The sequence below is a fragment of the Alexandromys fortis genome, unplaced genomic scaffold (assembly GCF_014885135.2).
Source record: "Alexandromys fortis isolate MF-2015 unplaced genomic scaffold, M_Fortis_MF-2015_v1.1 scaffold_13, whole genome shotgun sequence".
Taxonomy (NCBI): domain Eukaryota; kingdom Metazoa; phylum Chordata; class Mammalia; order Rodentia; family Cricetidae; genus Alexandromys; species Alexandromys fortis.
The window spans coordinates 13,511,552-13,535,131 of NW_026067908.1; the positions used below are offsets into that span (position 1 = coordinate 13,511,552).

The window sequence follows — 23,580 nt, forward strand, 5'->3', positions numbered from 1 at the left end:
CATAGCTGCCTAAATTCAAAGGTGGTAAACACTATGCTATGTTTTACATTTTCTTGATCAACAGTCTGCTTATCTACACAGCAGGGCCACCTCTAATTATTCTACATAAGGAGATAATCCTCTACAGGCAGCAATGCATCCTGAGTTTCCCTGTTGTCCCTTCATCCCTCAATCGCTGCCTCCCTTTACTTATCTGTTCTAAGCACCCAGAGTTGCATAGGACTTGCTTCAGCCTCCACCTGGGGCTCACTTTCATCAAATGACAGCCATGCGGATAGATGGGAAGTGGCACGCAGTTCAGCTGACTAATAGTTCACAATAGGCACAAGGGACTAGACTTATAGTCCCCAGACTAGCTTTCCAAAAAAAGAGTTACTCTTAACCACCAATCTCTCTTCTAGCACCCTACATGAAGAGCTGGATTGTTTCTTACTACTACTCTCCGTCCTGTGGTTTCTCATGGCTGCCACACCACTCTCTTGTGTAGTCACTATCAAATCACTTCTACGAAGGTAGGAGCTAGGTTGCTTCCATAGTTCATTCAGCAGAGGTGAAGCCAAGACTCTCAGATAAATGTTTCTGTAAAATGTTTCCCAACCAATCTACGGGCACCGCCTTCCTTTCCATTGTGAGCCATATATCATGAAACAGAGTTGTGTTTCTCAGAGACCATCTCCCGTGGGGTGCTGGAACTATCTTGCATAAGATTATGAAAGCAGATTATTCAATTTCCAGAAATTCTGAAAGCCAGCTGTCAAATATGGCCTTCAAATTATGTTGTATAAAGTTGCAATTAAATCATATTAAAAATAAATGTAATAAGTACTCAAAGTCATAACTTTCTAATTATTTATTATATTTTATTATTTTATTTCCCCAAGGTGATGTATATCTGAAAGATATAAATATTTCAACACCTCAGAGAATACCAATCAGGTGGACAATTGATGCAAAGTAGCAGATGAAATAGCTGGTTTGTTTAGTTGCTAAGCACAGCTGGAACGGGTCCTTGCCCTGCAGAGGAGCCTGTGTGACAATAAAGTGATTCTTGTGAGCAGCTTTCCAATTCAGTGATGCCATTTGGCAGCTGAGAGCTGGCCAGGATAGAGTATGTATGCCACAGATATCAGTAAATGTTGCAAACTAGGGTGTCCTCATTCTCTTTCTGGGGGCTAGAAACTGTTACATCACCAATCTACCATAGATCTAGGTTATACTTCTAGGCTGTATACTGCATGTCAGGTATTGTGCAACAAGAAAAGCAAGGTGGATGAAAGGGAACAGCCTTGGCCTTCAGAAATAATATCACCAATGTCAGAGTGAACGACCAACCAGCCAACAGGTAGCATGATTCAAACAAGCCTACCCAGTAAAGAATGCAAAGAATGAAACCAAGTATGACTGCTAGTGGTAAGCAAGTGTGTACTAATTCCAGCAAGTACTGCAGGGAGACACTCTGGGTCTCAATATAGGAACACAAGAGTTGGAGGTCGGTTCGCAAATCTGGCCAGGTAGGCAAGGAGAGAAAGAGGCCTATGAGGTGACAGTTGAAAGATAAAATGAGCTAACTCTATGAACAGTCTGTTGGGGGCTCTTGTAGAAAGGGTAACTGTTAAATCTTCTATCTAAGCAAATGAGTAGATGATGTGATTATTTCTATATGGAAATAACTACCCAAATTTGACTATATATTAAAAAAATGTTATCCATACAACAGAGACCTATACTACATACCCCATCAAAGGTAAAAGAATAAAAAAGATAAAATAAGGGAAGTATTGCTGACATTCCTTCCAGCCCCCTCCACGTACTGATCTATTCAACTAGTGGATTCCATCCCCCACCTCCATGGGACACTGAAGACAAGAAAGGAGTAGATCAGAACAGACTCATTCATGGCATCCCTGGCTCCCTTTTATGCTATTTTTTCAGATATCTGTACACTCCATAAGCTCTCTAGAAAACTTAATCTGCAAACAAAATACATGCTTCATCTTCAATCATGATGAACCAGAAATGATGTTTACAAAATCTGTCAATCTGGGGAAAATCTATCTACTATTAGTTCTGAATCTAAATGGAGTGCAGCTGGGTTTCTAGGATGTCATGTTCCACTGCTGCAGTCTTCTCTGCAGGAGCATAACTGTTTAATTACCTGTCCCATCTGAATTTAGCCGTCAAACAAATCAACCCTTTCATCTGTCTTTTAGTTGTCCATCCCTTCCGTACAGTGAGTTCGTAGGCAGAGCAGAAAATGCTAAGATGACAAGGAGTGGGTGCAGCAGATGATTGACTGTGTGCAGACACATTCCTTACCATGCTTTCTGATGCTTGTTCAATATGCATTTCCCAGGTCCTACTGAAAGTGACAAAGCTAATGAGCAGTGGAGTTCTCTTGATTCTGCCCTGACAGGTAAAGGGTATGAATAAGGAAATGTATCTGAGGAAGGTGTGACCAAAGGTTTACTGTCAAAGCTAAAATGATTAAGAAAAATGAGATTCAGTCCAAAGTAGAGAAGCCTGTCACGAAGTAAACTATGGCACATGCATTTAGTAAAAGCTTGACTTTTAGGATCCTAAAACAAGACTTCAAAATGGTCTTTCTCCACTGGAGAAAGAATTCTGAAAAAGACTGCTCCAAGGAGGTGTCAATGGGGTGGGGGTAGATATTTCCAGAGAACACTGAACTCAAAATAAAACAGAAAAGAACAGAAGGAAGACCAGGGTTGGTTCTCATCATATGCATACACACACTAAATGAAAGTATTAAATACTCATTGATGCTCAAAAGTAAGAAGTTACTAAATTTAGTATAAAAAAGAAACAAACATCCCAAGATGAAGGCTGCATGTCTTCAAGAAGGAATATGAACTTCTTTCCCTTAGAAGTCATGCAAGCAATCAACCAATCCACTAGAACAGCTCCTATTCAGTATTTGCTTATCTCTTCCCTTCTAAAATCTTAATTTTGAATATTCAGAAATATATACTATGTTAAAAATATTAACAACTCTTTTCAACTTACTCATACAAGTATGCGATCTGCTACTGTAGATGTCACCTGGGCTACCTGCCTGTCCCGCCTGTCTGAGTTTTAATCACTGACCTAACACTGTACTTGAATCTCTCCTACCTTTGATCACAAAATATCTTCTGCTTAGATTATTCAGTTTATTTCTTCCAAATCCACTCTTCAAAATACATTACAAATGGCAATCTCCCAATAAGCATTTTCCATCTGTCATAAGGAACTACCACCTCCTTCCTTCAGCATGCATTAGGCATTTTAACAATACATCCAGAGTCATTCTCAACACAACACAAAAAAGATGAGACTGAAATCCCTTCTAGGAGGGGTGACAGGAATGCTCAATAATTAAGAACCGGGCTGTTCTTACAGAGAATTCAGATTTGGTTCCCAGAACCCACATGATGGCTAACAGCTGTCTGTAACTCTTGTTCCTGGGAATCCGATGCCCTCTTATGACCTCCATGGGGACTACAGGCATATGATGTACAGACATACATGCAGGCAAAACCCTCATGCACAAAATAAAATTAAGTTTAAATTTTTGGAAATTTTGAAAAACTTTAAAAAATTATCTTCTCTATAATCTCAAGACTTGGAAGGCAGAAACAGGAGGATCATAAATTTGGGGGCTGCCTGGAACACAAAGAGTTTGAGACCAATCTTAGCTACATACATTGGGGTGGCTCTAAAAGGAATTGGAGAGGGGTGAAAATGATTAAAATGTATTCATTATATGAAATTTCCAAAGAATTAATAAAAATGTTATTTTTTAAAAATGATGCTGGGTGGTGGTGGTGCATGCCTTTAATCCCAGCACTTGGTAGCCAGAGGCAGAAGCTCTGTGAGTTGGAGGTCAGCCTGGTCTACAAGAGCTAATTCTAGAACAGGAATCAAAATTACAGAGAAACCCTGTCTCGAGAAAGAAAGAAAGAAAGAAAGAAAGAAAGAAAGAAAGAAAGAAAGGAAGGAAGGAAGGAAGGAAGGAAGGAAGGAAGGAAGGAAGGAAGGAAGGAAGGAAGGAAGGAAGGAAGGAAGGAAACTTTATAGACTTAGAATATGATAACCCATGGCTTGCTTACTAATTCTCCCACTCACTAGTTACAGACAGTTTTTAGAGGTTCTTGGTGGCAGTTGTGTTGTTTAGTTTTTAAGAAAGGCTTGTCTCTAACTCTTGCCTCTACCTCCTATGTGCTGGAACTATAGGCAGGCACCACCATAGCCTGTTCATGTGGTGCTAGGAACAGAATCCACGGCTTCATGAAGGTTAGGCAAACAGCTGACCAACAGAGCTAGACCATTACCTGTTTTGTTTTGTCAGGATTTTATTTTATTTTACTTTATTTTCTGAGACAAGGTTCTACCTTTGCAGCCTAGGATGACCTAACTCCTAATTCTTCTTCCGCTGTCTCCAAGAGAGGATATTGCAGGTATGTGCTTATGAACTTTGGGAAGATACTTTGCCTATCAGATGCTCAATTTCCCCATATGAAAAATGAGAAAATCACACTGTAGACCAGGAGGAAAAACATCTTTTAAAGCAGAGACATGACCATGGTGACCGCACAATGGTACTGCTGTAGCCCCTAAAGATCCTAGAACATCCACCACCTTAAAAATGTGTATACTCCACAGGAGACCACTTCCTACATATAACCCCAGCAGCACAGACATTAAGAGCATCATTGAATAAATGGGACCTCCTGAGACTGAGAAGCTTCTGTAAAGCAAAGGACACTGTCACTAAGACAAAAAGGCAACCCACTGACTGGGAGAAGATCTTCACCAACCCCGCAACTGACAAAGGTTTGATCTCCAAAATATATAAAGAACTCAAGAAACTAGACCGTAAAAGGCTAATCAACCCAATTATAAAATGGGGCACTGAGCTGAACAGAGAATTCTCAATAAAAGAAGTTCAAATGGCCAAAAGACACTTAAGGTCATGCTCAATTTCCTTAGCGATCAGGGAAATGCAAATCAAGACAACTTTAAGATACCATCTTACACCTGTCAGAATGGCTTAAATCAAAACCACCAATGATAGCCTTTGCTGGAGAGGTTGTGGAGAAAGGGGTACACTCATCCATTGCTGGTGCAAATGCAAACTTGTGCAACCACTTTGGAAAGCAGTGTGGCGGTTTTTCAGGAAATTCGGGATCAACCTACCCCTGGACCCAGCAATACCACTCTTGGGAATATACCTAAGAGATGCCCTATCATACAACAAAAGTATATGCTCAACTATGTTCATAGCAGCATTGTTTGTAATAGCCAGAACCTGGAAACAACCTAGATGCCCTTCAATGGGAGAATGGATGAAGAAAGTATGGAATATATACACATTAGAGTACTACTCAGCAGTAAAAAACAATGGCTTCTTGAATTTTGCATGCAAATGGATGGAAATAGAAAACACTATCCTGAGTGAGGTAAGCCAGACCCAAAAAGAGGAACATGGGATGTTCTCACTCATATTTGGTTTCTAGCCATAAATAAAGGACATTGAGCCTATAATTCGTGATCCTAGAGAAGCTAAATAAGAAGGTGAACCCAAAGAAAAACATATAGGCATCCTCCTGAATATTAACCTTTATCAGGCGATGAAAGGAGACAGAGACAGAGACCCACATTGGAGCACTGGACTGAAATCTCAAGGTCCAAGTCAGGAGCAGAAGGAGAGAGAGCATGAGCAAGGAACTCAGAACCGCGAGGGGTGCATCCACACACTGAGACAATGGGGATGTTCTATTGGGAACTCACCAAGGCCAGCTGGCCTGGGTCTGAAAAAGCACGGGATAAAACCGGACTCACTGAACATAGCGGACAATGAGGACTACTGAGAACTCAAGAACAATGGCAATGGGTTTTTGATCCTACTGCACGTACTGGCTTTGTGGGAGCCTAAGCAGTTTGGATGCTCACCTTACTAGACCTGGATGGAGGTGGGTGGTCCTAGGACTTCCCACAGGGCAGGGAACCCTGATTGCTCTTTGGGCTGACGAGGGAGGGGGACTTTATTGGGGGAGGGAAAGGGAAATGGGAGGCGGTGAGGAGGCAGAAGTCTTTAATAAATAAATAAATAAATAAATAAATAAATAAATAAATAAATAAATAAATGTGTTTGCTCATTACAGAGGGAGAGGAAAACCACAAGTTCAGGCTCGCTGACTTAGGAAATATATTCAAGAGAGAATAAAGAGAATCTTTCAATTTGTTCAAGCTGGAGAAACGGGCCTGCTCTTTTTATTTTTTATATTCAAGGCATTATTGGTGCTCATTCATATGACACTGGACAGCCAGCAGAAAGTTCTAAGATGAGGCTAATGTTTTTCCTTACAGTACTGTGATCATCTTAATAGTAAACACTTGCCAAGAAAGCCATTGCTAAAAGGGCAGGATTCTCAGATGCGGGAAAACCGCACTGGGGTCATGATTTACAGCTTCCTAGAAGCAGAGGAGCTAATGTTCAAGCCACTGCAAAGAGCTTCTACCTCACAGGAAAACCGTATCTATTATCACTAGCTGTCACACCTAAAGCTCTTGAATCTCCAAGGATGGCAATTGGGAGACAACCACCTACAGAAAGCCATAGGCTGGCAACACTTGCTTACAGCCTTGAAACCTGACCCTCCTAATGGAGGGTCACAAAATATTTAAGAAAATGAAAATGTCAACTATTTTAATTTAATCATTACTTTGCTTTGAGCATTATACACTGTACACATATACACCCCAGAAATAAAGATATTACATATCAATTGAAAATAGAATATAACTTGGAAAGTAGAAAGAACAAATTAGTCTTGTAAGAAAACAAAGAAAGATGAACAAGATGACTATAGCATGATTAATAAAATCCCAGAGACAGAAACTGGGGTTCAACCTGAAGGTCAAAAAAGCAAAACAGCCAGCCACTGGCTCTTACCTCTACCTCAGTCTGAAATGGTGATCCTGCCTCCAGGAATCTCAGAAAGAAACTGTGTGTCAGAGCTGTCTCTTCCCGTCTTATATTCCTCTCTAGTGCTGGGATCAAAGGCATGCACCACTACCACCTGGTTTCCTTTTTTTTTTTTTAATCTTTTTTTTAAAAGATTTCTGTTTTTCCCCCCCGCCCCCCCCCCTTCCCCCCCCCCCCCCAACCAAGTCCCCCTCCCTCGTCAGCCCAAAGAGCAATCAGGGTTCCCTGCCCTGTGGGAAGTCCAAGGACCACCCACCTCCATCCAGGTCTAGTAAGGTGAGCATCCAAACTGCCTAGGCTCCCACAAAGCCAATACGTGCAGTAGGATCAAAAACCCATTGCCATTGTTCTTGAGGTCTCAGTAGTCCTCATTGTCCGCTATGTTCAGCGAGACCAATTTTATCCCGGACTTTTTCAGACCCAGGCCAGCTGGCCTTGGTGAGTTCCCAATAGTGTGGATCTGAGATTAAAGGTGTGTGTCACCACTGTCTGATCTGTAAGGTTGACCAGGGTGGCTGTTCTACTTTCTGAACTTCGGGCAAGCTTTATTTATTAAAATACAAATGAAATATCACTATGGGTGACGTTGGAAAACTATACATATTATTTCAATTTCCCTAACCCTGCTGTCTATTCTGAGTCTTAGGACATATGTTCCATGGAAGAAATTAAACTTTTTTTTACAGCTTAAAAGTAAAAGTTTTATCAGAATACAAAAAGCAGAGTGGCAGCAGCAATTGGAAAGTGCAGGTGGCAGCTCTAAGAAGGCTCCCACAAGCTTCCCTGTGCTAGGCAATGCATTCGGCAACTTGAGCTGTTCTGATTCCTGATGAATGGGTCATTTTCCTTGTTTATTTAACTGAGTATACAGAGCAACGAGTTTCATTACAGTACTGACTTTCTTTCATCTTTTCTTCTTGGGTCTCCCTGTGTATCCCAGCTTGGCCTGGGACACGAGGTAATCTTCTGCCTCAGTCTCCCAGAGCTGTGCCATCCTCCCCAGTTCATTAAGGTATTTTCAAACATAGGGCACTATATTGTCTTCCTACTTTGCTCATCCTTCATGTCCCCTTTAAAAAACAGTAAGTTGTGCTGGAGAGATGGCTCAGTGGTTAAGAGCATTGCCTGCTCTTCCAGAGGTCCTGAGTTCAATTCCCGGCAACCACATGGTAGCTCACAACCATCTGTAATGAGGTCTGGTGCCCTCTTCTGGCCTGCAGATGTACACACAGACAGAATATTGTATGCATAATAAATAAATATTAAAAAAAATAAAAACCAGTAAGTTAAATCTTTGAAACAATATTAATAATAAAACAACAAAGTGGTATTGCCAGTTCTGCTCACACTATTTCTTCATTTGCAGCCGTTCTCCAGATTCACAAAGCACTATCAATGGTCTTCTGCCTGTCCACTCCAGTGCCCTGTCCAAGCCCAGATTTGGAGTTCCATGGGATCAGAGACCTATTCATTTCTTTTTAAATATTATTTTTAATCATTTTACATACCAATCACAGTTTCCCCTCCCTCCCTTCATCCTCCTTTCCCCACCTCCCCCCAGCCCACCACCATCCACTCCTCAGAAAGGTAAGGCCTCCCATGGGGAATCAACAAAGCCTGGGAGTGCAAGGAAAGAGATATCTCAATAGAGAAACCTATTCATTTCCTCCACAAAAGACAACACAGATTCCAGCAAACAGTGGGGATGCTTCTATAGATACTTCAGGAATGAATGACTGTACAACAAATTGCAGCCTGCCGCTGCTATTATCTAGCTGCATAACTGCTATTCAACTTATACAGCCTCCTATAAGCTCACCTGTAGAATAGGTTTTGACTGGCTCACTATACTTTTCTTTACATACTGCAAAGAGAAAATTGAAGAGGTACTGACTTATAATTTAAATATCCAATTATAAGTAGATTTCGTTTTGTTTTGCTTTTTGAAACACAGTTTCTCTAAGTAACCCTGGCTGTCCTGAAACTGCTCTGTAGACCAGCCTGGCCTCAAACTCAGAGATCACCTGCCTCTGCCTCTTGAATGCTGGGATTAAAGACAACAACACCTTGCTTATAAGTGCATTTTTAAAAAGCTATGGTGGGTGTTGGCATGATGGCTCACTGGTTAGGAGCACTTGGTGCTCTTCCACAGGATCTAAGTTCAGTTCTCAGAACCCACAATAGGAGGTTCATAACTACCTGAAACTCCCCCTGCAAGAATTCAATGCCTCTTCTTGCTTCCACAAGCATTGGACACTTAGTACATACATACACATGTGCACACATGCATGTGTGCACACACCAAAAAAAAATCTTAAAAGTTATAGTGCTTAGGTCATAAGCCACTAACTTGATGAGACCTTAATTTAAAAATCAGCATATATAAACAAATGAAAATGTTAGATGGAAAAGTACACATCTTTTATATTATATATATTAAACAAGAAATGGGCTGGGCATACTGGCTGCAAATACACAAACATACACAAAGAACAGAGAAATTTAAAGAGACTGATATAATCTGGCCTGCCCCTTGTCTTCCACTATGGGGGGAAAAATGTTACTGCAAAAAAAAAAATCTCAAATTAATAATTAAATTAATTATTTAAAAACAGCATATAAGGGAAAGAGCTTTTGAAAGGTTGTAGTCTAAAAGTTCTAGATGCATGCACCTAAGAAAGAAAACCATCAATTACCACTGAGCTGTACTAATGAAGGCATATCTTAAATTTATTTACATTTCACCCCTAGCACCACATATCTCAGTGATCATATTATGTTGCAAGGAAAATTAGGTTGGTTAGTTCATGTCCTAAATTATCCCCTAAAATGCCCATCTTCTAAGCCCTGAATGTGTGTGCATCAAATCTGAGCTACTTAGGAAGCAGAAGCAGGAAAACACAGAATTCCACACAGCCCTGGTAACATGGCAGGAACTAGTCACAGCAAGGACAATTGGAGGTGTGAGGGTGAGGGCTCTTAAATGGTACCATCTTGTCTAAAGTTGCTAACCTAAAGCTGCTAGTCGTTTTTTCTCCTGGATTTTTTCTTCTGGGCTCCGTACCTAGTTTCCCTGCCTAATAGTCTCAGGTCACATGTTATCTTTAGTAAATGACTAAACTTTTGTTGTTGTTTCTTCCACTAATACAGCAATATAAAGGATCACTTTCTGATTTGTTCTCTTCTAGAACCCCAGTGTATTCATAGCATATGGCAGAGGAGATATCAACATCTGATAAATGAAGAGCTGAATGCATTGGTAGCATTTTAGAAAATGGTTCTCAAAGTCTTTTTATCTTTTTTACCAGTCACTGGATACAACTCTACAAGGCACAGACGCTGAGCAGGAAAGGTGGTAGAATTAGGTTGGTAGCAGGGAACTAGGGGATGAGGACATGAGAACACCATCTGCCTGCAGAATCAGATTCTTTAAAATGTACACAAAGCATGCTTTGTGCCCCCTTTGGCTTGTTAGGAAGTATGATACTGGCCTAATGCTGTTCATCATGGGAACAGACAACAAAGGAAAGCTGTGTGATGAACTGAGCCTGGTCTAAGGCATGTTTTAAAGCCAAAGGGGTCTCTCCAAAGCTTTTCAACTACATAGCAAAGAAAGTTTAAAGCTAATAAGAAAAATTCTCGAAAGTAATTATTGAATTTAGATGAGTTATTACATTTTTTACTCCCCTTCTGAATGGAATATCTCCCCAGATTATTTAGATGAATTTATTAATCAACAACTGCTGTCAGAAAGATGAGACTGTAAATAATTTACAAATACCTATAAAGAGCAATGTTGATTTCACTGTGGATCTGAGGAGAGCTTGGTCAACTAGTCAACATGGCCTCCATGAGGAAGTGACTTAAAATGTAGCTGACTTAAGAAAGAAAGAAATATTCTCCACTATCAACCTTGAGAATCCGACCCCAAGCAATGGCCAGCAAGACAGCTCAGCGAAAAGCACTTGCTCACAGGCCTGTTGACATGAGTTCAATCCTCAGTTCCCACAAGGTGGCAGGAGAGAACCAGATCTGGAAAGTCATCCTCTGATCTTGTGTGTGCATGCACACACAAACACACACACACAAACACACACACACACACACACACACACACAAAACCAGAAAAATCTAAAACAACAGCACATATGGCACACAATTATGGAAGCAAAGTATCACACATGCAAAGGAGCAAACAGTAAAACTATAGGAACCGATATTTAGCTTAAGAAATCCACATGAAACTCATTTTTCCTAAAGATTCTTTCATGTGTGTGCATGTCAGAAACATGTATCTGTGGGTACCCACAGAAGACACAGGAAGGCTTCAGGTCCTCTAGAGCTGCAGTTACAAGCACCTGACATGGGTGCTGGGAATAGAACTCAGGTGTTCTTAAACAGCAGCAAGTTTTCTTAAACAATGACCTTGTTCTTTCGCCCACAAAGAACTCATTTTGTACACTGCATCTAAATGAAGGGTCTAAGTTGAGCTCAGACTCTGGGTTCATGTAGGAGTATAATAGTGTTTCTGAAACTCTCTGAGCAATAAAATCTTTCCTTTTTATTATTTACTGAGAAAACCACTCAGAAGGCTTGTATACATATTGCTTGCCTTAGGTTCTGGTTATCTAGAATAGAAACTATAAATTAACCTGTAAGAAAAGACAGTGCAAGGGTTGGGAAAAAAATCTGTCCTAGTTACATGACTGCATGTTCTCAACAGCAATAAAGATGAACTCAAATAGTTTAAGAATAACAAACCCAGAAGGTCAACCATGTTTTCTGTCCTTGGACAGCCAATCATGCTTTTCAAAGCCTAACCCTGTCCCCATTACAGAAAACCTTTCCCAAAAGTCTCCTTGCAATACCCAAAGACCCGACACACTCACCTGTCACCTTCTCATCACTGTGGCAGAGTCAAACCTGAGTTTTTGGCTTCTGGAAATGGCATATTGATTCCATTCTCCCCAGCTTTATCTAACCACTTCTATCTTTTAACTGAGAGCCTATCTTGCTTCTGGAAAACATCTATGACTAAATTCTGGGAACTTTAGGTCATGCCACTTAGTTTCTTCATCAAGAACATAAAGAAAGCTCATCATAACAATAAAGCACAGCAGCATTTTAAAGTCAAGTGCTTACCTTTGAATACTTCTGTAGTTCCTCGTCATCTGCAATCTGTGTGTCCAAGGTAGCTACCTACATTTATAAGAAAAATGTTTCCATGTCTGTATGAGCATAATTTAATTTCCTCCTGTTTTCTGAAATATCAGCAAACTCGGCACATTGACAACTCATCTGAAAATCTCTATCCAGTATTTCTGATATCCATAAGTATAGCACATACCAATACATTTGCTTTTCTGTCATTTTCTACATTAATATTTTCATCCTAAATTATCTAGAAGTTGAACTAAAGATGACATATAATTTGACTTCCTGTCCTTCCTCTGCATGGACTGTATTTTATTAACATCTTACAGGTGCAGGTTATCAGTAAACTACTTCTTCTTGCAAGAAATTCATTTCTACCAATGTCTACCAATAAAACTCAATATCTGAACAGCACACACACAAGAAATTTATTTCTACCAATGTCTACCAATAAAACTCAACTAATATCTGAATAGCACATACATCCAACTTTTGGTATTAAGAGGTTTCTCAAGTTTTCATGAAGGTATACTAAGTGTACATATTGACATCAGTTTTAAATTACTTTTGATATCTAGTACAAAGAAAATGCGACAAAAATGTCACAATATATTGTTTAAGAATGATGATGTGAAAATAAAAGTTTGTACCTGTTCAGTTCTGATGAAAATGTGTTTAAACTACAGTGACAAAGTGGAATCAACACATGGAGTCAAATATGAAGGTCTAACTATGTCAACTTTAAATCCTAGGATCCTCCAAATTTTAATAAAATTCTCATTATATTAGATCTGTAAAAAATTTACTGTTGGACCATCAAGATGGCTCAGCAGGGGCTGGAGAAACGAATCAGCAGTTAAGACCACTGGCTGCTTTTCCAGAAGACCTGGGTTTGATTCCCAGATCCCCACAGTGGCTCACAACCATCTGGAACTAGCTCCCAGGGATCTGACCCCATCTTCTGGCCTCTGGGGGCACAGGCACACAGGTGGTGCACATACACACTCAGTCAGGCACTTACACAGAAAATAAATATTTTTTAGAATGACTCAGCAGGTAAACCTCTTTCTGTGCAAGCCTAATGACCCGAGTTTGGTCTTTAAGACAAATGCAAAAGTGGAAGAAAACTGATCCTGAAAGCTGTCCTCCAATCTCCACATGCACAGCCACACTCATACGCACAATTACAGTACATATTAAAAAATTTATCCTGGCACTCAGGAGGCAAAGGCAGGTAGGTCTCTGAGATCAAGGTCAGGGCTACACAGGTAAACCCTGTCTCAAAAAAACAAAAATAAAAAAAAAATGTATTCTTAGCCAGGCATAGTGGCACATACCTTTAATCCCAGCACTTAAGAGGCTGAGGCAGGGAGATCTCTGAGGGTTCAAGGCCAGCCTGGTCTACATAGTGAATTCTAGGACAGTCAGAGCTACATAGTGAGACAGGGAGTGATTTTTTTTTTTCTTTTGACAAAACTGAGAGCATTGCCTTTTTAAACTTTCAAATTCAGGTCTTATATTCCATAAGTCAGTCATGGAGACATAAATCAGGAGATGGTGGAAAAGGACCAGCAATTCAAGGTTAGCCTCTACAGTTTTAGGCTAGCTGGAACTACATCAGATCCACTCTCAAATGAATATCTCCTCCTCCATAGAAAACAAGCAAAAATCCAGACGAGTAGATCTGAAAGAAAGTGCAATAAGGAAAGAGGAATGTACGCATCCATTCACTCATATGCCTTACCAGGCTCCCCTTGTATGCCTAGAACGTTAGAGGAATCACTGTAAAGATCCAACTTAAAATCTCTCCTGTTTCCAGCCTCAACTTCACCATGTGATGCAAAAAAATCTGAGCTATGGAGAATAAGACTTTAACACACAACACACATCCCTCCACCACAGAGCTTTATTCCCCAGTATGACTGTTAGTGTAAAGCTCGCCTAGCACGCACACAAAAGCCCTGAGTTTCAGTCAGGCATGATAGCTCATGTCTGTAACCCCACAACTGAGGAGGTGGAAGCGGGAGGGTCACAAGTCCCGGGTCATCCTTGGCTACGAAGTGAGCTTGAGGGCAGCCTGGACCATATGAGACCCTGCTTCAAAAGAGTGAAAATGAAAAATCCCATCATACAACTGGTGAACCACACACTCCCTGAACACACACAAGGATGTGTGACTTTCTAGAGAGCAGTCTAGTGACAGAGCTCTATCAAGTAGAGACTCCACAGTTACAAGAACTAACACACAGGCCTGGGAAGAATAAGAAAGCAATCATGTGACTAATCTTAATGACAGACACTAAAGCAACTCTGGTGACAGTGGCCAGACATCCAAAACACAAAGTGTCCACCCAGTATTAATGACCATATACATGAGGATGTGTCAGGGCTATATAACAAGACTTTGTCTCAAAACAGAAAATTTGAAATACAACAGAAATTTCATTGCCATGTTTGATGGCCGCCAATGAGAGTTTTCCAGCAGCTCCTGCTTTCCTGTGGACTCATGGGAAATGTAGCCGATGCTTTACTGGCCAAATCTAATAACTGGCGAAGGGAAGCCTAATGGCCTGCTGGCACCATAAACTCATACCTCACCTAAATTACTTCCTGTTCTTCTAAATACATTTCATAATCATTCTTTCATTTTTCTCATAAAACTGTAAGATTCTTTGTGAAACATAGGACTAATATCCACAGCCCTTTCAGTGTACAATAAAACGAACAGATCATAAAAGCAATCATAAAGATGCCAGCCATTTTAAGCAGCTGATTCAAGTTATAAATTTAAAGGCAAGCTTTCACCCTCCTAATGTTCTTCTGCCTATTGTTGACCTAAATGTCTTCAATATGATCTGAGTGTCTGTTAATTGTAACTGAAGTCTGTGTACAGTCCTTAATTGTTCTTATAGCTTAAAACGCTTTAAAAATTGATTGATTGCCCTAATAGGAAAGAAAGACAGGAAGAAAACAATAGAAGCAGCCTGTGTCTTCTTTGACTCTCTCCTGTCATTTTGAATTATAGTGCTAGGAGTGTAACGTGAAATGAAACATACCATTACTTCATAATCTGGGCCCAGTAGGTTTTCCCATCTGGATTTCAGCTCATTTTCCGGAGCGCTTTGGCCTTTCTCTGGATATACATCTATAAGAAAAAGAGCAGTGAAGCTGCTGTAAGCCAAACATATTAACTAACAAATTCTTTAATAACAGCCCAGCTTCAGTAGGAAAAGAGGAAATGAGTAAAAGGGAAAATGTATTAATTTAAATCTACCTGGTAATATAGATCAAAGTGACTTATGAGAATAATACAAAATGTAAAGCCACCTGTGACAGACTTGTGAAGGAACTTTTGTTCAGAAATATCTTAAAGGGTAGAGGAAGTGATGAAGTACAAGTGAATGTATAGTTTCTATGTAGTTTCCTACATATCTGGCTTAGTTTTATGAAGCTCTTACACAGAGTTGTACCATTCCCTCTCTCTACTGGGAATGTAAATGCCTACAGAGCTAGCACTGTAATCAATAAGACAGAGTGACACAACCCAGCCAGGCTTCTGTAAGCCAGGATGGACAAAAAGGCTAAAATCTGAATTTCATCAGATAGAAATGTTAATTTTATACCAGTCTTTTGCTGCTGCTTAATTATTAGGATATTTGTACCTTTTTAATGCTCTCGATTTAATGGTGCCATTATCACACAAGTGAGATCATTTTATAAGGACAGACATATTTGAAGTGCCAGGCCTACCCTCTGTATAATCTTCCCCAGACTCTCAGAGTAGCTAGCAGTCTGAAGAATGCCTGACAGATAAAAGTCAAAGTACTAAAACTATCATTGCACTTACATCCATACTAACAGCAGAGGATAAAAAGGTTCCACGTTTTTTAAGTTCTGCATGTCACAGAACGCTTATCACAAGTGACATAACCATCTGCCTGCCGTCAAATGTAACATGCAGCATCAGCTCTTTTCATCTCCAGAGCAGCTCTCTGGCTGCACAGAACGCTTAATTACATACTACAAATCATTAAGTTAAATAGACTTACTTCAGAATCAGAGACTAAGACTAATGAACACTAAAGGACTTAAATTACTCCATTTACAAAAGAATATCCAGGAAATAACTATATTAACTGATATGCTAGATTACATTTAGGGACAGCTAATCAAAGATCCTATTAAAACAAGTATCAAAATCGTTCTGGTGGCATGCACTCCTGTGAACATTTCCTTAAGAAATTCTGAATTCTTACAGCTTTCTTTCTTTCTTTCTTTCTTTCTTTCTTTCTTTCTTTCTTTCTTTCTTTCTTTCTTTCTTTCCATTAATTTACTAGTGTTGGGTAGGGGGCAGGAGGAAGAATCTACAAGCCACAGCACAGATGTGGACATCAGAGAACAACTTGTGTGGAGGTGGCTTTCTCCTTCAACCTTACGCTGGTTATAGGAACCGACCTGGGGTTTTCGGGCTTACTGCAAGTACCTTTATGCACTGACCACCTTTCCAGCCCCTTTACCAAGTTCTTTAAAAGGTTCAACAATTTACCTGTTCAGTGTCTTCCAGGTGCAGTTTCATGTCTGCTAAATGAATCTGAACAAAATCTACAATGTATTGAGGGAATTCTAAGCGTACAAACATGGTAGTCAGAAGACATAAAGTTCACCCAAGTAAAAGAAGATGCTGATGATTCTAATCCCTTGAGGCTGTTTTTTACCTTTCAGGTAAACAATGAAAGTACAGACAGCTATGCATTTTAAAGCACAGCTCAGAGGACTATGGCCAGAGGAAGGTGGTTAATCTCCCTGCAGCAGCAGCAACAACAACAACCAAAAAATGCTGCACAAGAGAGTAACCATTTCGTGAGACAGAGACTAAGGTCACAGCAGCCAGGAGAGGCAGGCATACTTGCAAACTGAAATTATACCCGTGCATGAAAATATAGTGAAATTTATTTTTAAAATCCGAGCACATGCTGGATGTGGTAATGTGAACCTTTAACCCCAACACTTGGAAGGCAGCAGCAGGCAGATCTCTGTAAAGTTGAAACCAGCCTGTGGTCTGCACAGCAAATTCCAGGTTGCGAGGGCTACATAGTGAGACCTTATCTCAAAATAAAAAAATAAAGATATTTTTTAAAAAGAACAACAACAAAAAGGCATGGGTACAGGATAGGGAAGTGGAGACAGAAACACTGTTAAGTTCTAGGCTAGCCTGAGCTATACAGTAATATTCTCAAAAATCAAACAAAATAATGACAATAGCAATGAGACACCATTTCTAAAACTACTTCTAATTTCAATTTTATCCGATTTTCACCTAGTTCTTTGATATTCATCTGAGGTCAACTAAATCAAAAGAGTAACAATTGTATTCTAGTTGGATCCAAAAGGGTAGCTTCTAAATCTTTATCTTGAGTGAGGTATTACTAATACTTTCCTTCGGGCTATCTTTCCTAACATATATACATATATAAAAAAGCCAAAAGTCAGATTCTCTGGAACATGGATGGTGCTAAATATTGTAAGGAGTTTCCCTTAGCTGGCAAAGCTTTCCTTAAGTATCCCTGTAGAAGGAACCGAGCTATGTAACTCAGTAGGATTGCAGAACACAGTCCCGATAACAGCTGACATGTCAAAATTGGAAACAATTCGAAAATTTTAAAATAAATATACTGCAGACTGTCATTTGATGCAACTTACAAAAAAAAACAATGTTAACTTTTATGAAGAGGAAACACTTCTACATATAAGCAGAGACCTACAATATTTAGATGTAATACAATTGTAACACATAAGTAAGAACACATAATTAAAATGCTACATAGTTATTGTATACTAATAAATATGCATTTGAAATACAATTAAACAAAAATATACTTGGTGATCTATTGCCAAACGTGTTAAGATTATGTTAAGATTATAGTGAAAACATCCCATTTTATTAAAATGTAGAGGGTGTGACGTTGCGGTAGTACTAGAGATTTAACCTAGGGCCTCATATATGCTAGGCTAGCATCCTACCATAGTGGTATATCCCTAGAAAAATATCCCGCCTTAAATCTCTAAGATGTCTCTACAGCATGAGCTTCCATCAGATAGACTGCTTTTATACAGACCTCTAAATCCTACCTGTTATTAGGATATTTGTAGCTTTGCTAAGCCTTTGGTGTAATACTACTGCCTTTATTGCATAGGTCTAAGTCTGCTTCTGCAGATGCCACACCATATTAACTACCGAGAAGAAATGGTTAATAAACAAAACAGTTGAGTACTCCAAAGAAAAGGCTTTTGGCCTACCTGGTTTTTCTAAGGCTTGTATGTTGTTGTTTTTTAGATTATCCAGTCTTTCTCCAATTTCCTCTGCTTCTATACCCACATTAGTTTCTGTTTCCAGGGATTCAGTTAGGGCTGGTACTTTAGGCGGTTCTGCACCAGTTCCTAAAATAAGAATTGCTGGCTTGAATCACCAGTCCTGCGGGGAAGTAGGGCGGCACAATCAAATGAGCTTATTTCACTCCCACTCACCCTTTGCGGGACCTCACTGCAGGTAACTCCTATAATACTAAAGTTTTCTGCTAAGTAACTAACTCTAAAAAATAGCTTGATAGTATTTAAAGCATGAAGAAATACAGAAAATGAAAGTGAAAAGCAAGGTTAAGTCTATTACAAAAGTGGAATGGATTTCTTACAATATAGTTAAGGAAGGAAGGAAGGAAGGAAGGAAGGAAGGAAGGAAGGAAGGAAGGAAGGAAGGAAGGAAGGAAGGAAGGGAAAGCAACAACAATGAGAAGGCTGTATGTGCTTGCTGTTGTGGACAGGTACTGAGCAACATGTGTGAATAGGCTAGACCAACCATCAAACACATGTGGAAAGCCAAAACAGCAACCTCAGAGACCATGAGGGGGAGAACTCCCATGGGTGCAGATGGCTCCTCTCCTTTTCTTCAGATGAGACAAAGTTAAGCTACGTTACCAGCAAGTCACTTAGTATCTCTAAACAAAAGAAACACAGCACAAGTGACAATTTGGAGGATTTTTCTTTCTTTCTTTTTTTTTTTTTTCTTTTTTGTTTTTCAGGACAGAATTTCTCTGTAGCTTTGGAGCCTGTCCTAGAACTAGGTCTTGTAGACCAGGCTGGCCTTGAACTCACAGAGACCCACCTACCTCCGCCACCACCACTCGGCTGGAGGGTTTCATTTTATTAAAAGTAATTCCTCATCATTTTAAACGAATTTTTAAAATATTAATATATATTTTAAATGTATACGAGTGTTTAGCCTTCGGGTCACATAAATACATTAAGTATGGGGCCTGCTCACTGCAGAGGACAGAAGAGGGTGTCAGATCCCTTGGAATCAGAATTAACGGTTGCTTATGAGCCTTCATGAGGGTGCTGCAAACAAAATCTGGGCCCTCTAAGAGCAGCAAATGTTCTTAACCACTGAGCCATGGCTCCAGCTCTTTGTAAAAGAATTTTTATTAAAAGTACAAGACTACAAAGAAATAATCAAAATTCAGGTTGTGGCATTTCAGTGTCTAGTAAACAAATCTCTTCAGAAAAAAAACATAGAGCAGGGATGAGGGAGGACTTCCATATTCAGAAGCCATACAGGGATGCATGATTTAGGAAGGATTGTAAAAGGGAGGAGTCAGGAAGAAAATATAGGAAGAAAAAATACAAAAGATATTTTAGGGTAACTGGGAAATGTGTATGTGTTGCCTGTCGCTCTTTCTTGATGTGCACATATGTGTGTATGCTGGCGTGCATGCACAGAGACCTAAGGAGACCTTTAAGTGTCTGTGTCACTCTCCACCTTATTTTTTTGAGATGGGATCTCTCTTTGAACCTGGAGCTAGGCTGGCAGTCAGCAAACCCCAGCACTCCTCCTGCCTCCGGCCCTCACAGTGTTGGGTTTACAGGAGCAATGGGCAGCCATGCTCAGCTTTTGCATAGATTCTGAGCATTTGAATTCAGGTCTTCATCTTACAAAGCAAGCATTCTTACCTTCTTATCCACAAAGCAATCTCCCCGGCACTACAAACTGAGAAATCATATATATATAGTATCTGATATTTAATATTAGTAGTCCTTCTCCTTGTTGTGATAATAGCATGATTGCTTAATGAAAATATTCATATTTTCATGATGCTGACACCATTCACTCAAAAGTGGTTTAGAAGGAATATGGGGAGATGGTGACGGTCAGATCAAAGTGGAAAGTAACTGGGTGTTCGTTCTGTTCTGTTTTTCTATATGCTTGATATGTTTGAAGTTTTTTTTTTTGTTTTTGAATTTTTGTTTCTGTTTTTTTGAGACAGGGTTTCTCTGTAGATTTGGAACCTGTCCTGGAACTAGCTCTTGTAGACTAGGCTGGCCTTGAACTCACAAAGATCTGCCTACCTCTATCTACTGAGTGCTGGAATTAAAGGTGTGCACCACCACCATTTGGCTTGCTTGAAATGTTTTAAAAACAAAAGAGTTCAAACATACAACCAATTAAACTCCTATCACTGTAACATGAGACTTTAAAACCACTCACATAGTATTTTTTTAGATCATTAATCAACTAATGTCATAAAGAAATGCATACATAGTAGTAGGATAAGAAATGCCAATCATTAATTGAGGCATTATTTATTTATAATAACCAAGATAAGGAAACAGCTTCAGTGAACACTTAGCATAAATACATAAATAAAATGTGTATATACAAAAATAATTAATATTGTTGATTCTTTAAAAAGGAAATCTAGCCAGTTGTTAGAGCCTAGATGAGCCTGGAGAACACTGGGAAGTAAAGTCAGCTCAGCAGAGAAGGATAAATACTGCAGGGCTCTACCTACTTGAGCTATCTGCATAGTCAAACTCAAAGAAACAGTAAAATGGCAGCTGACAAGAGGGGAGAGTTAATGACATGAAGTTTCAGTCACAGAAGATGGGAAGGTCTATGGATAAGCTAGTCAATAATGTACACAAAGTTAACAACAGAGATACTTTTTTTTTTATCTTTAAGGCAGGATTGCACTATGCAGCCCTTGCTGGTCTAGAACTTACTATGTTCTAGACCAGGCTGGCCTTGAACTCATAGCAATCCACCTGCCTTTCCGAGTGCTGAGACAGAAGGTATGGCCCTCACAAACAAAGAGAAGGTGAATCTAGAGTGTGAACTGATGGGATTTAGAACCAATCAGAAAGGAATCTCTGGTCATTCCTGTGACAGCTCATCTAGATAGGGTGACTGAAGGTGACCTCACTCTACCTGATGAGATCCTGAACTGAACAAAAGGAGAAAATATGTCGAATACTGACATCCTTCACCCTATTTCCTAACTAGAGATGTTCTGCTACTAGCTAATGTCTCACTCCCGTGACCATACCTTCCCCGCCATGACAAACAGTGTCAGTTGAACTATAGGCTAGAACTAATCCTTCCTTCCTTTCTTAAAATGTTTCTTGGTAAGTATTTGGTCATGGCAATGAGAAAAGCAATTAATGTAATAATAACTTTTTTCATTTTAGATTTATTTCTTTTATTTTATGTGTATGACTATTTTGACCATGTACATGCCTGGTACCTGGAGAGATCAGAAAAGAACATTTTGATCCCTTGGAACTTAAGTTTATTTGCTTGGGGGGGGGGTGTAGCTGTTGTTTTGTTTTATTGGGTTCTTTGTTTTGTTTTTGTTATTTTTTTTAGAAGTCCTCATTATTTAACCCTTACTGCTCTGGAACTTACTATGTACATCAGGGAGGTCAGGGTGGACTTGACTCACAGAGATTTGCCGCTCTCTCCTCAGTATTGGGATTAAAGATATGCATCCCCACCAAACCCGGTGAAACTGATATTAATAATAGTTTCTTTTTAAGTGCCAATCAGAGGAGCCGGAAAGATGCTCAGTAGTCTAGAGCACGGGCTGCTCTTCCAGAGGACCTAGGTTCCATTCCGAGCACCCACATGGCAGCTAAAAACTGTAATTCCACTCCCGAGGGATCTGATGCTCTCTTCTGGCCTTCACAGGCACCAGGCACACATGTAGTGTACAGAATGCTACAAACAAAAAAACTCATACAAATTAACAGAATATTTTTTAAGTTATAAAATGACAGTCAGAGCTCCTGAGGAATACAGATATGTACCATGAGAACTTTAGTAACATATCATAGTGTGATTGTATGCTAAAGACCCAAATACTGGCCAGCAAGAAGACTCAGACAGTAAAGCCTCATGCTGCCAACACAGATGATCTTAGCTCAATCTCCAGAACCCATATGGTAGAGAGAGAAAACTGTCTCCTAAAAGATGTCCTCTGATATTCACAAATTATATATTTTTACACAATGAAGACTTTCTATTTTCTAACCTTATCGACAAAAAAAAAAATACCATTTAATAAAAATGTTCTTGAAAAAACTTTCTATTTTATCTTTTCACCATGCTTCAAATGACAAATCAAGAGAAAAATAGAGTAAAACACATCATAAAAACAATCTGGGACGTGAAGCTTGAGAAATATCAAGGTGTAAGCAAATGAAGGATCCTAGATCAAAACAGTGATTTCCATCACCTTTCGAGGCAATCAGTGCTTGCATCCTGTCATTTGGGCTGGTGCACCCCAGCAGGTCAGGGAAAAGACTGCAAAGGAGACCAGCTGACTCATTTCCCCATCACGCCATTACATATTTCCTATTCAGTCTTCCAGACCATACCTTTGCCATTCTTCCAAACTCAGCTCCATGGAGAGGAGAAGGATGGGAGCAGGAATTACCTCTGTCTGAAGGCTGTTCAAATGGAAAATCTGATGAAGATGCTTTCCTGCGAACTAGGGTTAGGTGAACCACCTGCCCTGCATTTCGTAATACTTCAACAACATCCTGGTTGGCAAAACCCTGAATATTCACACCGTCCACCTATGACATCAAGAGAAAGAAGAGAGTTTCAACCAAACCATCACCATTTTTGTTTTGAAAGAAGGTCTCACTATGTAGCAAAGAGAGACCAACTCAGTACACAGCCCAAGCTGGCCTCAGATTTAGTATTTCTCTTGCCTCAGCTTCTTGAGCGCTGGCTAGAGGTGTCTGAGTCATCATGCCCATCAACTATTCCCATTTTTAACTTTTGCAGTGCTGAATAAAATGGGGTAACTAATTTTTCTTCCCAAATACTTTATGCAGTATCAGAAAGTATTTTTGAATAAAAATATAAAATTAGTTTTGTTAACAAATTTACATGCAAATAAGAAAATAAATTCCAACACATACACACACATATATTGTTTGATTGTTTGTTTGTTTTTTGGGGGTTTTGTTTTGTTTTGTTTTTCAAGACAGGGTTTCTCTGTAGCTTTGGAGCCTTTCCTGGAACTTGCTCTGTAGAACAGGCTGGCCTTGAACTCAGAGATCCACATGTCTCTACCTATGAGGTCTATGTACCCAATGAT

At 39.6% G+C, this 23,580-nt stretch overlaps 1 protein-coding gene across 1 annotated transcript in view; it reads right to left on the reverse strand.

The window, feature by feature from the left end:
* Patj (PATJ crumbs cell polarity complex component) overlaps positions 1-23,580 on the reverse strand; it is a 305,836-nt gene that overhangs the window by 241,703 nt on the left and 40,553 nt on the right. The window contains exons 11-14 of the mRNA XM_050136448.1: positions 22,909-23,050; positions 18,440-18,580; positions 15,199-15,287; positions 12,131-12,187 (exon numbers count right to left, since the gene is read on the reverse strand). Of these exons, the coding sequence (XP_049992405.1) occupies positions 12,131-12,187; positions 15,199-15,287; positions 18,440-18,580; positions 22,909-23,050 (429 nt within the window). The remainder of the gene's footprint in view (positions 1-12,130; positions 12,188-15,198; positions 15,288-18,439; positions 18,581-22,908; positions 23,051-23,580) is intronic.